General features: G+C 40.1%; 1 protein-coding gene across 1 annotated transcript in view; it reads right to left on the reverse strand.

Moving 5' to 3' along the window:
* Nucleotides 1-729: 729 nt before the first annotated feature.
* TBK1 (TANK binding kinase 1) overlaps nt 730-18,845 on the reverse strand; it is a 29,242-nt gene continuing 11,126 nt past the window's right edge. Inside the window, exons 7-21 of the mRNA XM_080971079.1 lie at nt 17,657-17,767; nt 15,491-15,670; nt 15,111-15,307; nt 14,725-14,783; nt 14,150-14,241; nt 12,545-12,646; nt 11,872-11,950; nt 10,157-10,278; nt 9,978-10,054; nt 8,957-8,996; nt 8,186-8,287; nt 7,993-8,089; nt 6,432-6,538; nt 4,262-4,333; nt 730-3,314 (exon numbers count right to left, since the gene is read on the reverse strand). Coding sequence (XP_080827205.1) covers nt 3,263-3,314; nt 4,262-4,333; nt 6,432-6,538; nt 7,993-8,089; nt 8,186-8,287; nt 8,957-8,996; nt 9,978-10,054; nt 10,157-10,278; nt 11,872-11,950; nt 12,545-12,646; nt 14,150-14,241; nt 14,725-14,783; nt 15,111-15,307; nt 15,491-15,670; nt 17,657-17,767 — 1,489 coding nt within the window. The 3' untranslated portion in view covers nt 730-3,262. The remainder of the gene's footprint in view (nt 3,315-4,261; nt 4,334-6,431; nt 6,539-7,992; nt 8,090-8,185; nt 8,288-8,956; nt 8,997-9,977; nt 10,055-10,156; nt 10,279-11,871; nt 11,951-12,544; nt 12,647-14,149; nt 14,242-14,724; nt 14,784-15,110; nt 15,308-15,490; nt 15,671-17,656; nt 17,768-18,845) is intronic.

Genomic DNA, 18,845 nt, shown 5'->3' on the forward strand with positions numbered 1-18,845 from the left:
AAAATTACCGTTGGGCTCAAAGGAGTGTGTCCTCTGATCATGGAGATATATATCATGTAAAAGGTAAAGGTAAAGGGACTCCTGACCATTAGGTCCAGTCGCGGACGACTCTGGGGTTGCGGCGCTCATCTCGCTTTATTGGTCGAGGGAGCCGGCATACAGCTTCCAGGTCATGTGGCCAGCATGACTAAGCCGCTTCTGGCGAACCAGAGCAGCGCACGGAAACGTCGTTTACCTTCACGCCAGAGCGGTACCTATTTATCTACTTGCACTTTGACGTGCTTTCAAACTGCTAGGTGGGCAGGAGCAGGGACCGAGCAGCGGGAGCTCACGCGTCGCAGAAATTTGAACCGCTGACCTTCTGATCAGCAAGCCCCAGGCTCTGTGGTTTAGACCACAGGGCCACCTGCATCCCTATATATCATGTAGGGTATCCCAAATATTATTTTGCAATTCAGAGACATACTTTACTTCGGAGTTCAGAACATATTAACTTTTCTTCTTTTTTCAGTGTTTCAAACTTTCAACCAAATAAGGAACTGGGAACTAGCAACCAACTTCAGCGTCCTGCTCATACCTTGTTGTTTTTTTAATTATTTCTTTCAACCCATTATCTTTCACACACTCTTAACAATGTTCTATAACACTGTGAGTATCCAGTCTTGAAGTCCAATGATGTACATTGCTTACGTACCAAGATCAGCAATTCCTCATATCAAGGACAATGAATTAGAAGTGTGAAAAGAGATTTATTTCTCATGCTGCTGCCTAACTTGTGGTACATTGATTTGAAGAGAATTTTCGCAAGACCCACAGCCGCTGCCGATAGAGTTACTATACAGACTAAGAATGGTAGAGTTCCCTCTACAAATTAATATGAAAGCACAATGCAAAATATTGAACACTACAAAAAAGCAAGCTGGTATATGTCATATTGTTTACAACTTATCTTAATAATTTACATGGAGGAAGGGGGAACAGGACCTTTTTTCTCTTGAGTGCTGCGTACCCTGTAATGTAATCTGTTGGGGGCTGTAAGCAGGGGCAGAGACAAAAGCAATGTAGATTAATCCAGAATAGACTGTACTGCTTCAATTTTCACCATGGCTACCACGGATTAGAATTCTCAGTCCTATAAAGGTGTCCTCAGAAATAAGCCCCTCTGGGTTATTTGGGGTTATTTTTTATTTTAGTATAGGAGACTAATATAGGTAATTTGAAAAGCAAGTAAAAGTAATTCCTTTCTTATTTTAGTGTGCCATATGCACATAAACATATACGATAGAAAGCTATCAATTTGTTCTTGGGCAGCTGAGAGAACCCCCCCCCAAAAAAAAAGCCCAGAAGAAAAGCTTAAAAAAAGTATTTTAATCAAATAAAACACTGCCCCTCACCGTTATTCTGAAACTTCATAGAAAGACAGCAAAATCCTTTAAAATAAAATAAAATGAAACTAATAGAAAGGAAGGAACTCTGAAGGGATGGGAGAATGTGGCAGAAGTGCCTTCAGCAACATAAAAGCTGTCATCCATGATTTACACTATTTGTTTAAAACTGGTTTCAGTATATGGAAGAAAAATCGACCCTTCTCCAATTCCTCCCTTCAAAAATTATGTTATAGAGTAAACAGGATTATGCAAAATGATGATTCTGTAAAACAGAAAACGATAGCATAAAGTAAACACGTTACAGAAATATAATCTCAACATTTCAGAATAGACATTTACATACAATAAGGCAGCAAAGTTTCACATAGATTTACTACCTATGATTTCCGTAGTCCTTCCAACTAGGTTATTGGAAACTTGGTAATGAAAATAAGAGCTGCAACAGTGAAATAATATTTCTTTATCCATTTGAGACTATGTAGAGACGGGTGATTTTTATTTGTATTTTGGCATGTCAGAATGGAGGAGACAGAAGGTAGAGTTGATTAGAAATTTGATTAAAAGAAACGAAGGCCTCAACCCACAGAAATCTAGAATAGTCTCAGATCAATTGGGTCTCTCCTAGAACTTATCCAGAATACTCTGGCTTAGAACAACAGCCTTACTTTCTAGACACGTTGGAAAATAAGTTCCACTAAAGTCAGTAAGACTGAATTAGACTGGTTTTGTATGTGTGCATGTCTGTTGAATTAAAAAAATTTAAAACACAGTGTAAGGAAGGTAGCAGAAGCTCACTTCTCTACTACCTCCTCCCCATGATAGCTTATCAAATGCTGAACTAAATTTTGGGCCTCTGTGCTGAATGAGGTTGATGAGCTGTAAGGAAGATTCCCCAAAACTGGGCCAAGGCACTTTCAGTGAGTGAGGAAAGTGCCAACTCTTCAGGGATCCCCTTTTCCAAGGCAACTGCGTAAACACCTGTGCCAATGTTTTACCTCAGTGTCAAACGCTTCACAATAGCTTTAATAAAAAAAGGAAAGAATTCTCCTACTTTAGTAGAACTGACAAAGATTAGAAACCAGTATATGGGCCACACCAGGCTCAATGTTTAGCATGTAAGAAAGTAAATGCTACTTTTGAAATTGTATGGTGTTTGGTTTTTTTTTTAAATGCCAGTAAGAATTAATAACAAGGTTCACTGATTTTGAGACACACTCTATGCTAGCGAACATGTTACAGCTTTTCCGTCACCTGTTGATTTAGCAAATAGAAGATTCAATTTGTATGTGCTTTTAAATCCCAAACTGGCAGATTATACATACTCAAACTGAACATGATTACAAACTCAAAAATATTTCCTTCACCATTAGTTAAGAGAGATACTTTTTCAAGAGGTAATCATACTTTTCCCTGTCTCTTTTTTTGTACTTTGTAAGAGACATCTGCTCACAATGAAAGACAGCAGGAAACAATTTCAGAGGATCATAAATGAGGTACTGTGCATTCAGGTGACTTAAGGGGAAGCCCAATTTCCTTGACAAAAATGAAGTAGGGTTTTTCCAAGACCAGTTTCTCTAGCAACATTCACAAGTAAACAGGCAAGGACAGCATTTGAAGCAATTGCATTGTGTCGATGTGCTCATCACAATATGCAGCCGTCATTATTTCACACGGAGGAAAGTTCTGATGTTACTCCAAATGTTAAGACCACTTGTAACGTTACCAAAAGAAATATACTTTCTATTATATACATTATGTACATATTTACATGCTTTTATTAAATACTGAGGGGGAATGCCAAGTTCAGAAAACTCTTTCAATGGATATACGCTCTTTCTGTGCAAATTCAGATTGTGTTGTGGTAAATTGTCCAGCTAAATACAATCCACATTCCTTGGGCCACCATCCATCGTCAAAGCACCAAACCTAAACAAAAAAACACAATCATAGCATTTAATGCTGTCTCTGGTACACAGTATTGAGTGATTGTGCTGCAGTGCAGTGGAATGAACTCATTCTGTTGATTTCTATGGGATCAGAGTTCAACTGACTTAGCTGGATCAAGCCCACTGGCTTGAATCGAACAAGTCTTTAAGACGCACCACAAGGAGTGCACCTGGAAGTACAAAATGAGTTTTTTTTTTAAAAAAAGGTAAAGGACCCCTGGATGGTTAAGTCCAGTCAAAGGCGACTATGGGGTTGTGGCGCTCATCTTGCTTTCAGGCCGAGGGAGCCAATGTTTGTCCACAGACAGCTTTCCAGGTCATGTGGCCAGCATGACTAAACAGCTTCTGGTGCAATGGAACACTGTGACGGAAACCAGAGTGCACAGAAACGCCGTTTACCTTCCTGCCACAGAAGTACCTATTTATCTACTTGCGCTGGTGTGCTTTCGAACTGCTAGGTTGGCAGGAGCTGGGACCAAGCAACAGGAGCTCACCCTGTTGTGGGGATTCGAACTGCCGACTTTCCGATTGGCAAGCCCAAGAGGCTCAGTGGTTTAGACCACAGCACCACCCACGTTGCCTTTCACCACAAGGAGTGCATTTGTGTGAGTACAGTGGAAGGGTCCACTGTGTCGGTCATTCCTAACTCTCCTTCCTGGTGGGATGCCAATTACATGGGAAACACTCAAGCGACCAGCGTCTCTGCACAGAATTCACACGTGCGCCTCTGCAGGGTGGGAAAGCACCATGCAGAAGTGGCTCCTTTGCTTCTGGTTGCACACAAGACGCCACTTCAAAGCATGGATCTTCTGCAAGCCGTGGGCCAACCCTCTTCAGGTGCACAAGAAATTCTCAAAAGAGATGCACAGCTACGTGTTCACCGTATATGCTTGCTGCCAAACTAAGTTCCTTAAAACCCCCACTTACCTTTCCAAAAGGTGATTATTCTCGGCTAATTCTTTAACGACACCTTCCATTTCTTCTTTCAGTTTCTTCATGCTGAAAGTTTAAAAGAAAGAAAGAAAAGAAATGCACAGTGCTTAATTCTCAGTTAAAAATCTTTCTAAAACTACTGGCTATTTCTTTAATGTAAGGAAACTGGAAGTGAAACAGATTTTTCAAAAAGACACCCAAACTGTGTATAATGACTATTTAAAGAGGACGACTATTTAAAGAGGAACTTTCAGCTCGGCTCACTGACTACTAGGCTCTTCCAGGGTTCTAAATCACATGAGGAGCCTACATGCAGGGAGGATAAAAATCAATGATTTTTAAAGTGGTTTTTAAAAAAATAAATCAATTTTTTAAAATGTAAATTGGATTTTTAAAATAAAATACTTTTGGAGGGAAAATCTTTGTAAAGATAGTTTTCTATTTAAGTTACATTATAGTCCAAAGGCTATTCATCAGGAAATAAGGATTTCTTTTAAGTTTTTAATGTGTGCTAAAACTCAGTCTAAGTTTTTTTTTTTAATTGTTTAACCACATCAGTTAACAAACATAGATATATATGCTATAATGTTATTGTTATTAAGGAAATGATTATTTTCCTCCTTCCAATAAAGTACAGCAGAAAAGTTGTCCAAATATAAACAGTTAACTTATTAAACCTCACAATATTTCCATAATTATCTGTCTATATGTATTTCTAATTGTATAACCAAATCAGTAATTTTTGATATAACTGAAAAAACTACTCTGGAAATTTATTATTACAAAAATAAAACCTTCATCTGGTTGTAAATATTAATATAATACCAGCAAGAATGGGTCTTTCTGTTAAAAAAATGATTTAAATCAAATCCACCCTGCCAACTGTTAGTATTTCATGCAGTCGATGCTGCAGATGTAACTGGTGTGAATAACACGCCTGTCTGAGAAGACTGTGGGAACGGAAGACAGCCTTATCTCTCTTCCTCTGTATGTACTTTGTAATGTACTTTCATTTTTGTCGTTCTCTCGGAACTGGAGAGAACAGATACCATTATGCTGTAGTCAGTATATAGCATGTAAATAAGTCGTAGATTAGATCTACGATGTCTCACTCTTCTTACTGTGTTATGCCAGAAGATTAGTGTGCATATATCAAGCTGATATATGTTGCTGGAGCGCCCTGGAGAAGGAGGGAGATGTCTTTTCCAGTGCTGGACACATCAGAGGACGCTTGGAATTCCATGGGCTTGCAGGCGGCCCCGGGGTGTTTTCCAACACTGCTTACAGGAGTAGGAAAGGCTCCCCATGGCAGATGTTTGGAGAAGAGGGAGAGGAAGGAAACAACTGCCCTTGTCCCTACTCTACTTTATGCGATTCTTACTCCATGAAGGATTTTAAAAAACACACCAAATAGGGCTAGTGATGGCAGCACCATAAGAACAGCTGACACAAGAATAAGAAACACAAATGTTGCATGGCAATACTGTTTCTAGAACTATGCCATCTTGGTCCTCCAGATGTTGCTTGACCACTAGTACCTTCAGCCTCAGCCAGCATGTGCATGTTGAATGGTCTCTTTAAATGTGAAGGTTCATTATTGTGTATGTCTTTAAGGGCCAGAGCAAATAACGAGACCCAGTTTTACAGCTGTGAAACAGTATAGCAGGTGCTGCTAAGTTGTGTTAATTAAGCTGTGTCAGCAATTGGGTATAGTATATAAAGAGCAGCACCTAACTCTCTCAGTACCCCGGGGGATGGGTGGGTCATGCTTGTTGATATATTTAATGTAAAAGGAGTTTTTGTTATTAAAACCTTGTTAAAGTTATTTTTGAGTTCCTTGTAATGCGTGGTCTCCCCAGCAAGCTTTCTGCAGCACAACTAAACTGCAAATAGCCAACAGTGCAATGGTCAGGGATGATGGGAGTTGGACTACAACATCTGGAAGGGCACAGATTAGCCACCCCTGGGTTAAAAAAACAACTAATAAAGCTTGGTGTCAACATTCAAATGTGACTATGCCCAGAGTGGCTGGGGCAATCCAATCATATGGGTGGGGTTCAAATAATAAAAAAATAACAATCTTAACAAAAGCTTGGCATTTTTAAGTAGTTCTGTGAAAAGCAGGTTAAAAAGCATTGCATTCATCCAGGTGAGAAATTCTTACCCAAGAGTCATTTCTACCAAAGTGTTTGAACTTGGATAAACTGGGTTAATTGTATGTTTGATCCCACCGGAAGCCGCAAACATCTTATGGGGTAAATTTTCTTGTAACTGTAATAAAATACACAAAGCCCATCTTAATAAGAAAAAAACAGGAGACATATTTCTAATAAATACTCACTGGATTCAAGGGATGACATTTGGTACCCAAGAGTTGAAAAGAGCATGAGCTCTTGCTCCCAAGAGACTTAAGAAGACCAACTGCGCCTCCCCCTTCACCCCACCTTGACTAACAGTGCTACCCTGACAGCACCGCGGGACCCTCATTAGTCAGTTCCTGAAGTCTGTAGTTGCATAACTCTATTTAGTAAGTTTTCCAGATGTATAGTAAGTCTAATGTTAACAAAACAGAATTTATGGAACTGTGAAGATTGCACTAAAAAGGAGTTCTATTAGCTGGCTATCTAAACTGGGAAGGTATTTAGGCACAAAAATAACATATCATAAGGATTACCTATACAATGTTAATTTTCCTCTTGTTCTCGAAGCTTTTTTTAAAGATCTAAAGAATTGGGAAGTTTTGGGCATTCTGGTTATCAAAGAGAGTGAATTGTTCTGGACTCTGTGGCAAATAAATCCTCTCTAGCTTTTCAATGCTCCACTGGTGGACTTAATAAAAAGGGGGGGAGGGACAATGTTTTTTTGGAAAGAGATCTTATATGTTAGGGATGGGAGGCCTGTGGCCCTAGAGCAGCCTTTCTCAACCTGTGGGTCCCCACATGTTGTTGAATTACAACTCCCATCACCCCTAGCTAGCAAGGCCAGAGCTCAGGGATGATGGGAGTTGTAGTCCAACAACATCTGGGGACCCACAGGTTGAGAACCACTGCCCTAGAGCCTAATTTCAATGAACTCCAAGCAATCTTCCCCCTGTCCACAGATGATCAAAGCTGGCAGCAGAAATTGCTTGGTACATCTGGAATGGAGTCAATCTTTTCTAAATTGAAATGTTTATGATAACTGTTCTCTTCCTTAATACATTTCTCACAGTAAGACAACCACTGAGCTCTAGTAATTTTATATTGCAATCCTATGCACACTTACCCGGGAGCAAGCTCCACTGTACTCCATAGGGCTAATTCTGAATAAGCATGCATAGGATTACAGTGTTAATGGAGCAATGTTGGGAGACCTTGTGTATGCAATAAAATTTAAGGGGAAAATCTGTGCAGGTTATTACGAATTTCTGCAAAGCACTTATTCCTCTTTTGACTATCCCTCTTTAAAATACTGATACAGTCTTATCTTGGAAGTCAAACGGAATCCATTCCGGAAGTCCATTCAACTTTCATAATGTTTGGAAACCAAAGTGCGGCTTCTGATTGGCTGCAGGAAGCTCCTGCAGCCAATCGGAAGCCATGGAAGCCACGTCGGACATTTGGCTTCCAAAAATAGTTTGCAAACAGGAAGTCACTTCTGGGTTTGCGGCATTCGGGAGCCAAAACGTTAAGAGAACTAAACTGTTTGAAAACCAAGGTATGACTGTAATTAAGGAGAACACTTACATCATTTACATAGTCCTGATATTTCGACACCTCTTCCTCAATATCGAAGCAGAGTTTTCTGAGATTCATTAGCTGTTTTCTTAAAAGAAGCATCTTCCTGAAAAGGAAAACCAGTTTTAAAATCATGTTTTTGTGTCACTATGACTTGCTCTTGTAGAGAGAGTCCAATGATACACAAAACAAAAAATCTTGCCTCATCCAGTCCTCTGCCTTGTCAAAGAAAACTTCGTACTTGGTGACGCATTCTTCCTTGAACAAGGTCATGGCTTTTGTAGCATGTAGAAAAAGCTTCTGCCTGCAGCACAGAAATAAGAACCATACTGTCATATTGCTCCCAAATATTCCATTCCTCACAATCCTGGACCTTAAAAACAGTATCTCTGCACTCCAAAGAGGGAGAACGTTGTAGAAAGAGTACACAGTAAAGCACACAATTCAAAATGTTGGTGCTGACCTTTAAAGCCCTAAATGGCCTTGGTCCAGTGTACCTGAAGGAGTGTCTCCACCCCATTGTTTTGCCCAGACACTGAGGTCCAGCGCCAAGGGCCTTCTGGCGGTTCCCTCACTGCGAGAAGTGAGGTTACAGGGAACCAGGCAGAGGGCCTTCTCGGTAGTGGCACCCGTCCTGTGGAACGCCCTCCCATCAGATGTCAAGGAAATAAACAACTATCTGACTTTTAGAAGACATTTGAAGGCAGCCCTATTTAGGGAAATTTTCAATGTTTGATGTTTTATCGTGTTTTTAATATTCTGTTGGGAGCCACCCAGAGTAGCTGAGGAAACCCAGCCAGATAGGCGGAGTATAAATAAATAAATAATAATAATTATTATTATTATTATTATAGTAGAGGAATCCCACATATAGAAAATCACACATTGTTTTTTTTATTTTGTCATTTTGTGTCCACTGGTGGGATGCTGGACCTCACCCAAAATATTTATAGAATTTTAAAAAGAGACTTACTTGTCGAATTTGTGGATTTGTTCCTCGTTATATGGAAGTCCTAAAGAAAATAAATGAATAAAATGAAATCGGATAGCAAAAGTAATGCTCAGGGGGTTGTGAAGCTTTTTGGGTTCTAGGGCACACGGGCAAATTGGAGAAGCTGTCTGTGTGTGGACACAAGGACCCCAATGAGTCCTACTGCCTACAGAAGAATGATTATTTCAAGCCAAACGTCAGTGGGGGGGAGGGAAGGAGACCCAGTGAGAAACAGGGAGGACCTGCATGGGAACAAATGAGCCTCTGGGCAGCACAGTGGCAGATCAGAATTGCTTTCTCTACTCACCGTTTGAAACACAAATTGATTTTATAATCGATGACCCCCCATCAAGTCAAATACAGTCGTACCTTGGATCCCAAATGCCACAAACCCAGAAGTGAGTGTTCCGGTTTGCGAACATTCTTTGGAACCCAAATGTCTGACGGGGCTTCCGATTGGATGCAGGAGCTTCCTGCAGCCAATGAGAAGCAGCGCTTTTGTTCCTGAACATTTTGGAAGTCAAAGAGACTTCCGGGACAAATTCTGTTCAACTTCCAAGGTACGACTGTACACATATACTTAGCCATGATCATTTTAACTTTGAACATTATTATTACCAGGGCTTTTTTCTAAAAAAAAAAAAAAATGTTTAAGGGTACTCTCATTTTCCTACTCATATTGAAATACTGCCCTTCAATGAGGCCAAACTTAGATTCACGAAATGTTTAGGGGTATGTGTACCCATGTGGCCCTCCAGGAAAAAAGCACTGGTTATTACTATTACTTATTATTACTATTATTTTAATTTATTACCCACCCTTCACCCTAAGCCTAAAGTATGACAATTTAAAATAAACGCAACATTAAAAACAGTTTACAATCACAACTTACAGTCACAAAAAATAGGATGGGTCTTAAAAAATATACACCTCAGGTGGTAAAGAGGCAAATCTGCAGTACCTCATAATTTAACTCAGCTAAATATAAACTAAAATTACTTACGGCGTTCTGCTTTGTCTTTTTTGAACTGATAATAAATTTCTGTAATGGAACTCAGTAGGACTTGCAACCTTTCTGGGCTAGGAGAGAAAAAGTAAAGATATAAATCATTTAACACATGCCAGTATGCATGAACTTGAAAACGAAGCACAGTAAGAACTTTACGTGGAAATGCCACTCACTTTCTGTCTTTCGGGTGCGTGCCTTCCTGGTTGGTCCAGCCATCAGACAGCAGGCCATTCGGACAGAGTTTGCTTTTGATATCCTGAAGACTGCTCTCTATTGTTCCCCGCGAACTTGAAAGCTGAACGAATGCAAGAAATTCAGCTTTACCCAGCAAAAATTTGCTGAAAGCTGAGTTTTGGAACATATATAGAAAGAAACCTTTTTATCTTTTATAAATATAAGATAAAAGATTGTTTATGTATGCAACAACTGTGGCAAGAATTCTTTTAGCCCCAAAATGGAAACAACAAGAAGTACCAATGAAATAAGAGTGGCAGATGAAGATGATGGACTTTGCAGAACTGGCAAAGCTGACAGGAAAAATCCGAAACCAGCATGATCAAATATTCCAAAAGGACTGGAGTAAATTTAGACAATATTTGAAAGATTATTGCAAGCAATTAACATCACTAGCAGGGTTGTCTGAAGACTTGTAATGAGAAATTTTCTACCTTTATTTATTTAAATTTTGAGTCATTTTGTAATGAGTGCAATTAGAATTGGAAAACGTACAAAATGCAATGATATAAAGGTTAATTTTGAAAGCCATGAGGCAGGAGGGAAGGAAGTCAATAGGCTCTAAAGAGCCAGGGCAGTAAAGTGGATAATGATGATGTGAATGTATATAATTAAATGGAAAATAAATAATAAAAAAGTGGAACCTTGGGTTGCGAACGTGATCCATGCGGGAGGCACGTTCACAACCCGCAGCGCCGCGTCTGCACAAGTGCATGATGCGATTTGGCGCTTCTGCGCATGCGCAAAGAACGATTTGGCGCTTCTGCACATGCACCGAAACCCAGAAGTAACCCGTTCCGGAACTTCTGGGTTCGGTGCGTCCGTAACCCAAAAACGCGCAACCCACAGCGATCGCAACCTGAGGTATGACTGTATATATAGAAAGAAAGAAACCCTGGTTACTTTAGAATAGCTGAAAATGTCTCAATGACAGAAAATTGGCCAGAAACCTGCAACACCTCATAATAGCAGCAAGCCAAGCCACATTTCCTAGAATTTACAGACGTCCACCTTAACATACTTTAAGCATCCTTGCATTGGAGGAAAGAGAGACTTTCTACTGGCTGCCAAGAATCTGTGCTTACAGGCAACATCCCTACATTGCTGTCACTGTAAATATACACAAAACACCACTGACACAAAAATAGAAAGTCAACTACATTGAAAGAGATCTTTTTATTTTTGCTTTTAGGGTGTGCAATAAACTTTACTGGAATATTTCACTAGCACATTAATGCTCAACACCTGTATTAGTTTGATTTCCCTGCAGTGCTGTTGTGCAACTGGTTCAGCATCACATTTGGGGGACGTGTTTCTTCATGCGAACACCCATGCATGTGAACAAAGCATGGCTCGCTATTCTCCCCACAAGAATTCTGCCGTATGCCACTTCTACACACACACACAAATATCAAGCCAGAAATTTGAGCGATTTCCCCACGACTGTTCACATCTCTCCACATCCAAATTGGAAAGAAATAACACATACACTAAATAGATTCATATGAAGAAAATACCATCAGCTAATGAACATGCTCAACAAACATGCTAAAAAAAAAGTGGTTTTCCTTTACAGGAAAACACTAAACATACCAGGAATTTGCAGTACACCCTTATTTCAAGTACTGTAATGCTGCAATGTTAATATGCTTACCCGTAACAGCTTGGAGTGTATGTCTGAAATTTCATCCACTTCTGACGGTGCCAGGTTGTTTTGATACATATTTTGATATCTGTTCGCCAGAAGACAAGACACACAAAGTCAACCTACGTACAACAGCCCACAGATCTGTTTAGCATGATCAAATAATTGTTAACAATAAAAATAAAAAACCCTATTTGGTGATATGCCAAAATAAAATAAAAACAATTATTCTGGATCCAACAGAACAGTACATCCACAAACACCTGAAATAGGGAGACCTGGGTATACAATTGAGCACTAAATGTGCGTGGAGATATTTCTGTAGACCTTGAAAGCAGTTTTGCTGAAGGCTAGTTAAAAGTAGTTTATGTAGTTAACCTACATTTTAGGGTAACAAAAATTATTTTATTTATGTTTTATATTTATACCCCACCTTTCTTCCAAGGAGCTCAAGCTGCCATACATGCTTTGCCCACCCCCCCGTATCCCTACAACAACCTTGCGAGGTAGGTTAGATTAAGTGACTGTCCAAAATCAGCCAGTGAGCAGGGTGGAGGCATTCTGTAGCAAATGCCCATCATTGTTCAACAAGACTAAGACTGGATATTATCCAGTGACATGAGAAATGCAGACCTTCACAGCATGCAGCATTCGTTCTAAAAAAGAGCATTTATATACTCACATTTCCCCAGCTTTTTCTATGTTTCTGTTGCAAAATTCCAGCTTGATAACCACCTCTGTCTTTTTGTGTAACGTTTCATTGTAATCCTCTTTGATTATTTCGCTAGAATGAAGACCAACTGTGTCAGCACAGATATGAAAAATACCGGATATGCTAGCCGCGTGCTACAATAGAAAACGTCTGCTCTATATAAAAATTGACACACTCCCACCAACCCATGGAAAATAAATATGCATCGCTCAACTTCTTGTTGGTTGTCTTATCTGTTTTTATATGTTATTACAGTGGTACGTTTCAAACGCCGGAAACCCGGAAGTAAATGCTTCCGTTTTCAAACACGCCTCGGAAGTCAAACGGCTTCCGCTGAGGTTTTTTCAATTTTCTCTATTGAATTTGCAGGCTGCCCTTTGCGCCTCAGTTTTTGAACGTTTCGGAAGTCGAGCGGTCTTCCAGAATGGATTACATTTGAAAACTGAGGTAGCCCTGTATATTGTAAATCATTTCAGTATGCCTCATAGGAAATGATTCATAAATGAAGTAAGTGATAAGTAATGAACATCAACTTATTCCTGAAAAGGTTCTATATTCTAAGAACAGGTGGTGACCATTTTTGGCACGATTGCCGACCTGCAGGTCCTTTTGGACCCAGGAGAGGGCAGAACGGAGACAGAATGGGGCATAATGGGGCAGGGCGTGGTCTGCTGGTACGCAGGGGAGCCGGGAACGGAACCTCCATGCAAAATGGCAGCTGCATGTAAACAAAGGCCACAATTCTAAGTACTTTTAATCGGGCGATAGTCCTCTTCTGAGTAAACAAGCTTAGAACGCCATCATCCTGCATACAAGAATTGCATTTGTAGATGGAATTTGATGATTAACAGAAACTTAAGTTAATAGTTTACTGCAAGGAACAGGAAAGCCTGTCACGCTGTAACTACCTCCTATGCAGCACCAAAGGATACACCGTATTTTTCGCTCCATAAGACACACTTTTTTCCTCCTAAAAATAAGGGGAAATGTCCGTGCGTCTTATGGAGCGAATGTGTGGTCGATCGCTGGCTCCCTTTCTGGCCCTGCCCCCTTGCCCAGGACTCCATTGTTGAATGTTCTGTAGACAGAGGCTGTTTGTTTCCCCAGCAACATGTGACTGGCTGATTAGATTATCTGTCTGGAAACTGTAGAAACGGCTCCCTTTCCTTTCCTAAAGAAGCTGCAGAACCGTGAATTGAACCCCATAAAAACAGGATTTTTTCCATTGCAAAGTAAGCTCAACCACTTTGAGCTGATCCTCAAAAAAGGGGGCTTTTCCCCTTTGCAAAAGAAGCTGCACAACTGTGAGCTGATCCCCCCGAAAACAGGGCTTTCCCCCTATCCTCCTCTAAAAGCTAGGTGTGTCTTATGGTCAGGTGTGTCTTATGCAGCAAAAAATACAGTAATTCTATTACAGCTCAGGTTTGTCTATAGCTGGATGTGCATGGCAGTTGTTGGGCAGAGATCTCTCTGGGGCTTTCCACCTTTGTAACTGGCACTTGGAATACCCGGGGTCAGTAAGTGCCAGAGAAATGAATCACTCTGCCCGATCAAGCAAATCACAGCGCCACTTACATTAACCATCTGATTCCCTTCCGCATCAGTTCCTGGTACAGCAGTAAAGCATGGGCAACTCTGCAGGCGTAACAAACAACCCCTGTAACTGCCTGGAAGACCAAAGAAAGGTGTGAGCAGCATACACTACAGTTTGTCACAAGCAAACAGACTGTGATAAAACTGTAGGAGTAAAAGAAGCATATTTTTAGGAAGCTAAATCATGAAAAGGCAGGTGGGAATACTGAGCAACATACTTATCACCAAGACAGAATTAAAGTTTGAGGTTTCTAAACTTTAGTTTTACAGTTTGGACTTCCTAGACATCTGTGAGGTGCAAAAGGAGCACATACTCTTTAGATATTTTGGGATATTGGGCTGGGACAAAGGGTAACAAAGGCAGCAAGGAACTCAAGATACTACCTGGTAGGCAGGATACTGTATATTAAAGTTGGGGTAGAATATTTGGGCTGAAGGGGAGACTCCATCTAGAACAGGGGCTTATCGGGTGTTCTGCCATATCCAAGTTCAGTACCAATACATGTATTTCCCTTCTAGGAAATGGTTCCATGACACAATTATGAAGAGATACTCACTTTTGCCATGCTTGCATCAGTATCTAAGTCATAACGTTGATGGACCTTTGGAAGCAGAACTAGAACAGAAGTATTTTTTTAAAAATAAGCAAATAGTACTCAAACAAATGCAGAATATAAAAGAAAAATTATAATTAGGATTGCTTTATTTCTTACAATTTCCATTCCACCCTTCCTCACATGATTTTCCAGGACAGCAAACCAATTACTTGCTCACAGTTTTTAAAAAAGTAACTTATCTGGTCACATAGGGGGCTGATGTTCGAAACAGGATCCAACAAAGTAACGTGTTTAAAATAATAATAATAAAATCAAGTAATAACAATTCAGTTCAAATAAGTCAGCCATTAAAAAAGAAAAGAAAAAAACAAGAGACTCCATCATACTTTCGTCATAGAGTAATCCTGTGATTTTCACAGGCTCCCTGCTCACGACGATTATGGGATTTTCTTCAGTGGTTCTGGGGAAAGATTGTGCCAATCTGCTGGGCTCTAGGACTAAACGCCGGCCTTCATATATCAGTTCTTGATTAACTGAAGCTATTTTTGTCTGTTTGTATACCAAATCATGAAACATGGCAGCACTGTTTAAAAAGAAGAAGCAAAAATACGTTTTAAAAATGGCTCCTAATGCAGTAATAAAGACAGAGTGAAAGGAGAAAGAATTCAGAGTTAATAAGCAAAACTGTTCTATTCAGAGGAAACCTGATCCTATCAGTTTGAAATGTCACGTAAGAATAAAGATATGAAAATGCTGAAATACTTACTTATTATGGATGTGAATATAAATTTTGTGTGCAGTCATTTGTTGCAGAGAGAAAACATGAATAATTATTCGGTGGAGTATATCGCTCGTCTCTGCAAAAAACTGATCAAATCCCCAACACTTCTCTTGATCTGCTTCAAGAATATTTGCAAGAACGGGTGTGAGTAGTACTTGCAGGCCCCTAAAATAGAAAAATAAACACATTTGTTTTTAATTCTGAGTAAGTACGACATTCCTTCTTTTCCTTCTGCCCACTCTTGAATCTGCTGGTTTTTGTGTATGTATAACAGCACTGCCAACAGCATAAAACTCTCTAGGCTGCCTTGCCTAGGATCCGACTGGTCAATGATTACTCATATCCTCTATGAAGCAGGGAAGACATTACCCACTGAGATATTTCCTCAACGCTTGCTAGGTAAAGATCATCTAATTAATCAGTATTTTGTACAGTGCGAAGGGTGTCAACTATTTTTTGTTAGTGGTGGGACAGTTGGTGGCAGCAACAAGAGAGACGTTTGCTGAACACATGCCCATCATACTATATTATACTGCAGGATTCATGCATGAAATGCATTTGCACCTATACTGCAACAGAATATTCTTCACTTGGGTACATCATTTCTGGAATTTCTCATAGTAATTTAATAGGGGGGAGCAATGTATTGCAGAATATGCAGCGACAACCCAAAGGCAGAAAAGAAAAGGAAATCCACCAGCAGATTCAAATGTGAAAACTATAATTCTAAGGCAGCAAACCTTAGGGCACTTATTTGAAAGTAAGTTCTATTGAAATTCATAGGTTTAGTTTCCAAATAAAACTCTATGTGGACCATACATTTTGCTTTCCTGGTTAAGTGTTGCAACTAAATAGCTGAACCATGGATGAGGATGGGCCACAAGCCAGGATGTGAAACTATGGTTTGCAAGCCACAGTTTGTGCTGATTTAAGCATTTCATCTGTACCTTACAAGGCACAGATGGCTACAGCTGTTTCCCCAGCTCCTAAGCTAGAAAAAAAAGACTTCAGCTGTACAAACAGAACCTTGGCTTCACTAGTTAGGATCTTAACCAGGATTAAAGCAATGAACCATGGTTACTGCCAGACATATTGAGTCTAACCATGCTCCAAGTTGGGGCAGTGATATATCATCAACAACTGAAGCATAATGAACAAAAAGCCCCAAAACCTTGGGTTTCCAAGAAGAAGTTGTTTCTTAGCATCCTTAGCAGCAACATGAAAGAGAGATATGGTATCAGGATCATGAAGTTGAAAGAGTTATTGGAGGTGACCTAGTCCAAACCCCCTGCTCAGTGCTAGCATCTTCTTTGAAACCCCTTAGGGTAGTGATAAAGCTGGGTATCAAATCCAAACTCCTTCTTTACATCTATGTTTCACCTACACCAATTTGTCTGAGCTCTAATGTTGTTGTTGTTTAGTCGTTTAGTCGTGTCCGACTCTTCGTGACCCCATAGACCAGAGCACGCCAGGCACTCCTGTCTTCCACTGCCTCCCACAGTTTGGTCAAGCTCATGTTGGTAGCTTCGAGAACACTATCCAACCATCTCATCCTCTGTCATCTCCTTCTCCTTGTGCCCTCAATCTTTCCCAACATCAGGGTCTTTTCCAGGGAGTCTTCTCTTCTCATGAGGTGGCCAAAGTATTGGAGCCTCAGCTTCAGGATCTGTCCTTCCAGTGAGCACTCAGGGCTGATTTCCTTAAGAATGGAGAGGTTTGATCTTCTTGCAGTCCATGGGACTCTCAAGAGTCTCCTCCAGCACCATAATTCAAAAGCATCAATTCTTTGGCGATCAGCCTTCTTTATGGTCCAGCTTTCACTTCCATACATCACTACTGGGAAAACCATAGCTTTTACTATACGGACTTTTGTTGGAAAGGTGATGTCTCTGCTTTTTAAGATGCTGTCTAGGTTTGTCACTGCTTTTCTCCATCTGCAGTGATCATGGTACCTTTCTAATAACAACCTTGGGCAATAAAACAGTGGCAATAAAATAGCATGTGTGGGAAAGCAAACAAAATGCACAAAAATGGTTTCCAATACCAACACAAATGAAGTGAAATACGTCTTATATCCGCTAAGGAAAGCAGAGGGAGAAAATACACTCAGCGTCCAATTACTTAAGTGAGTCAGCAATTTGATGAACTTACTTTGAAAGACTGCAGGAAACAGGCATGTCACGACTCCATTCAATGGGGCCATTTTCTGCTTTTTGTACTCCAGATATTGCACCGGAAAGCTTTCCAGTTATAATTTTATACCTTTGGGATATTAAAAGGTAAAGTGCAGTCATTTGAAAACATAAGAATTTCTTTAAAAGCTTAATCATAATCTTAATAGGAATTATCTGTTTGTGACCTTGGACCAGATTACTGCTCAGTTAACACTGTGTTAACAGGCACATTTCCAACGCACAAGAGTTTTCCAGAATCTTTTCTCAGGAATGTGAAGTAACTTATGTTGTATAAATATCTGAGACAAATTCATATTTGGGGGGGGGGGAATAGAACATGCCTCCAGAACCAGAACTATTAGTTATTAGAAACAGCAATCAATCATTACCATTTAAATAATAATGATTATACATGATTATTGGACTAGAGGTATAGTATCTGTGTAAAACAAACAGAAGTATTTCATTAAAAATTGTGGATGAAGAAAGCTTGTGTCTTTCCTGATAAATTTTTGCAAGGTCCTTCTTCCCCAGGCAGTCCCTAATGACACCTCCCTCACTTTTCCACAGAGCCCTCTAACCCTTTGGAGCAGCTTATTGGGTGGTACATAAGGAAGGAAGACTCAGCAAGAAAAGCATACTCCAACAGGAGCATCCCTTAAGCCAAGTTCCCCTAAGCAGAACTCTGGCTCCAGTCCATTGGCTTGCTTTCTCTAACTTGCTAAAGCGAGTTGGAACTCAAAGCAGTTCAATTTGCAGATATGGCTAATGATTTACCATATTCTCTCTCATACTAAAAGACACGATAATGCGCACCGTATTTTTCGCTCTATAAGACGCACCAGACCATAAGACACACCTAGTTTTTGGAGGAGGAAAACAAGAAGAAAAATATTCTGAATCCCAGAAGCCAGAACAGCAAGAGGGATCGCTGCGCAGCGATCCCTCTTGCTGTTCTGGCTTCTGTGATAGCTGTGCAGCCTGCATTTGCTCCATAAGACGCACACACATTTCCCCTTACTTTTTAGGAGGGAAAAAGTGAGTCGTATAGAGCAAAAAATACGGTAATTCAGTGGCATGACTACTGCATAAATGTCACTCCCAGATTCTGAATGACAGGCACTGCTGATGTGAAAATCCTGCAGGGCATTAAATTATATTAAGGT

Source organism: Podarcis pityusensis (assembly GCF_964106645.2).
Source record: "Podarcis pityusensis genome assembly, chromosome: 10".
NCBI lineage: Eukaryota > Metazoa > Chordata > Lepidosauria > Squamata > Lacertidae > Podarcis > Podarcis pityusensis.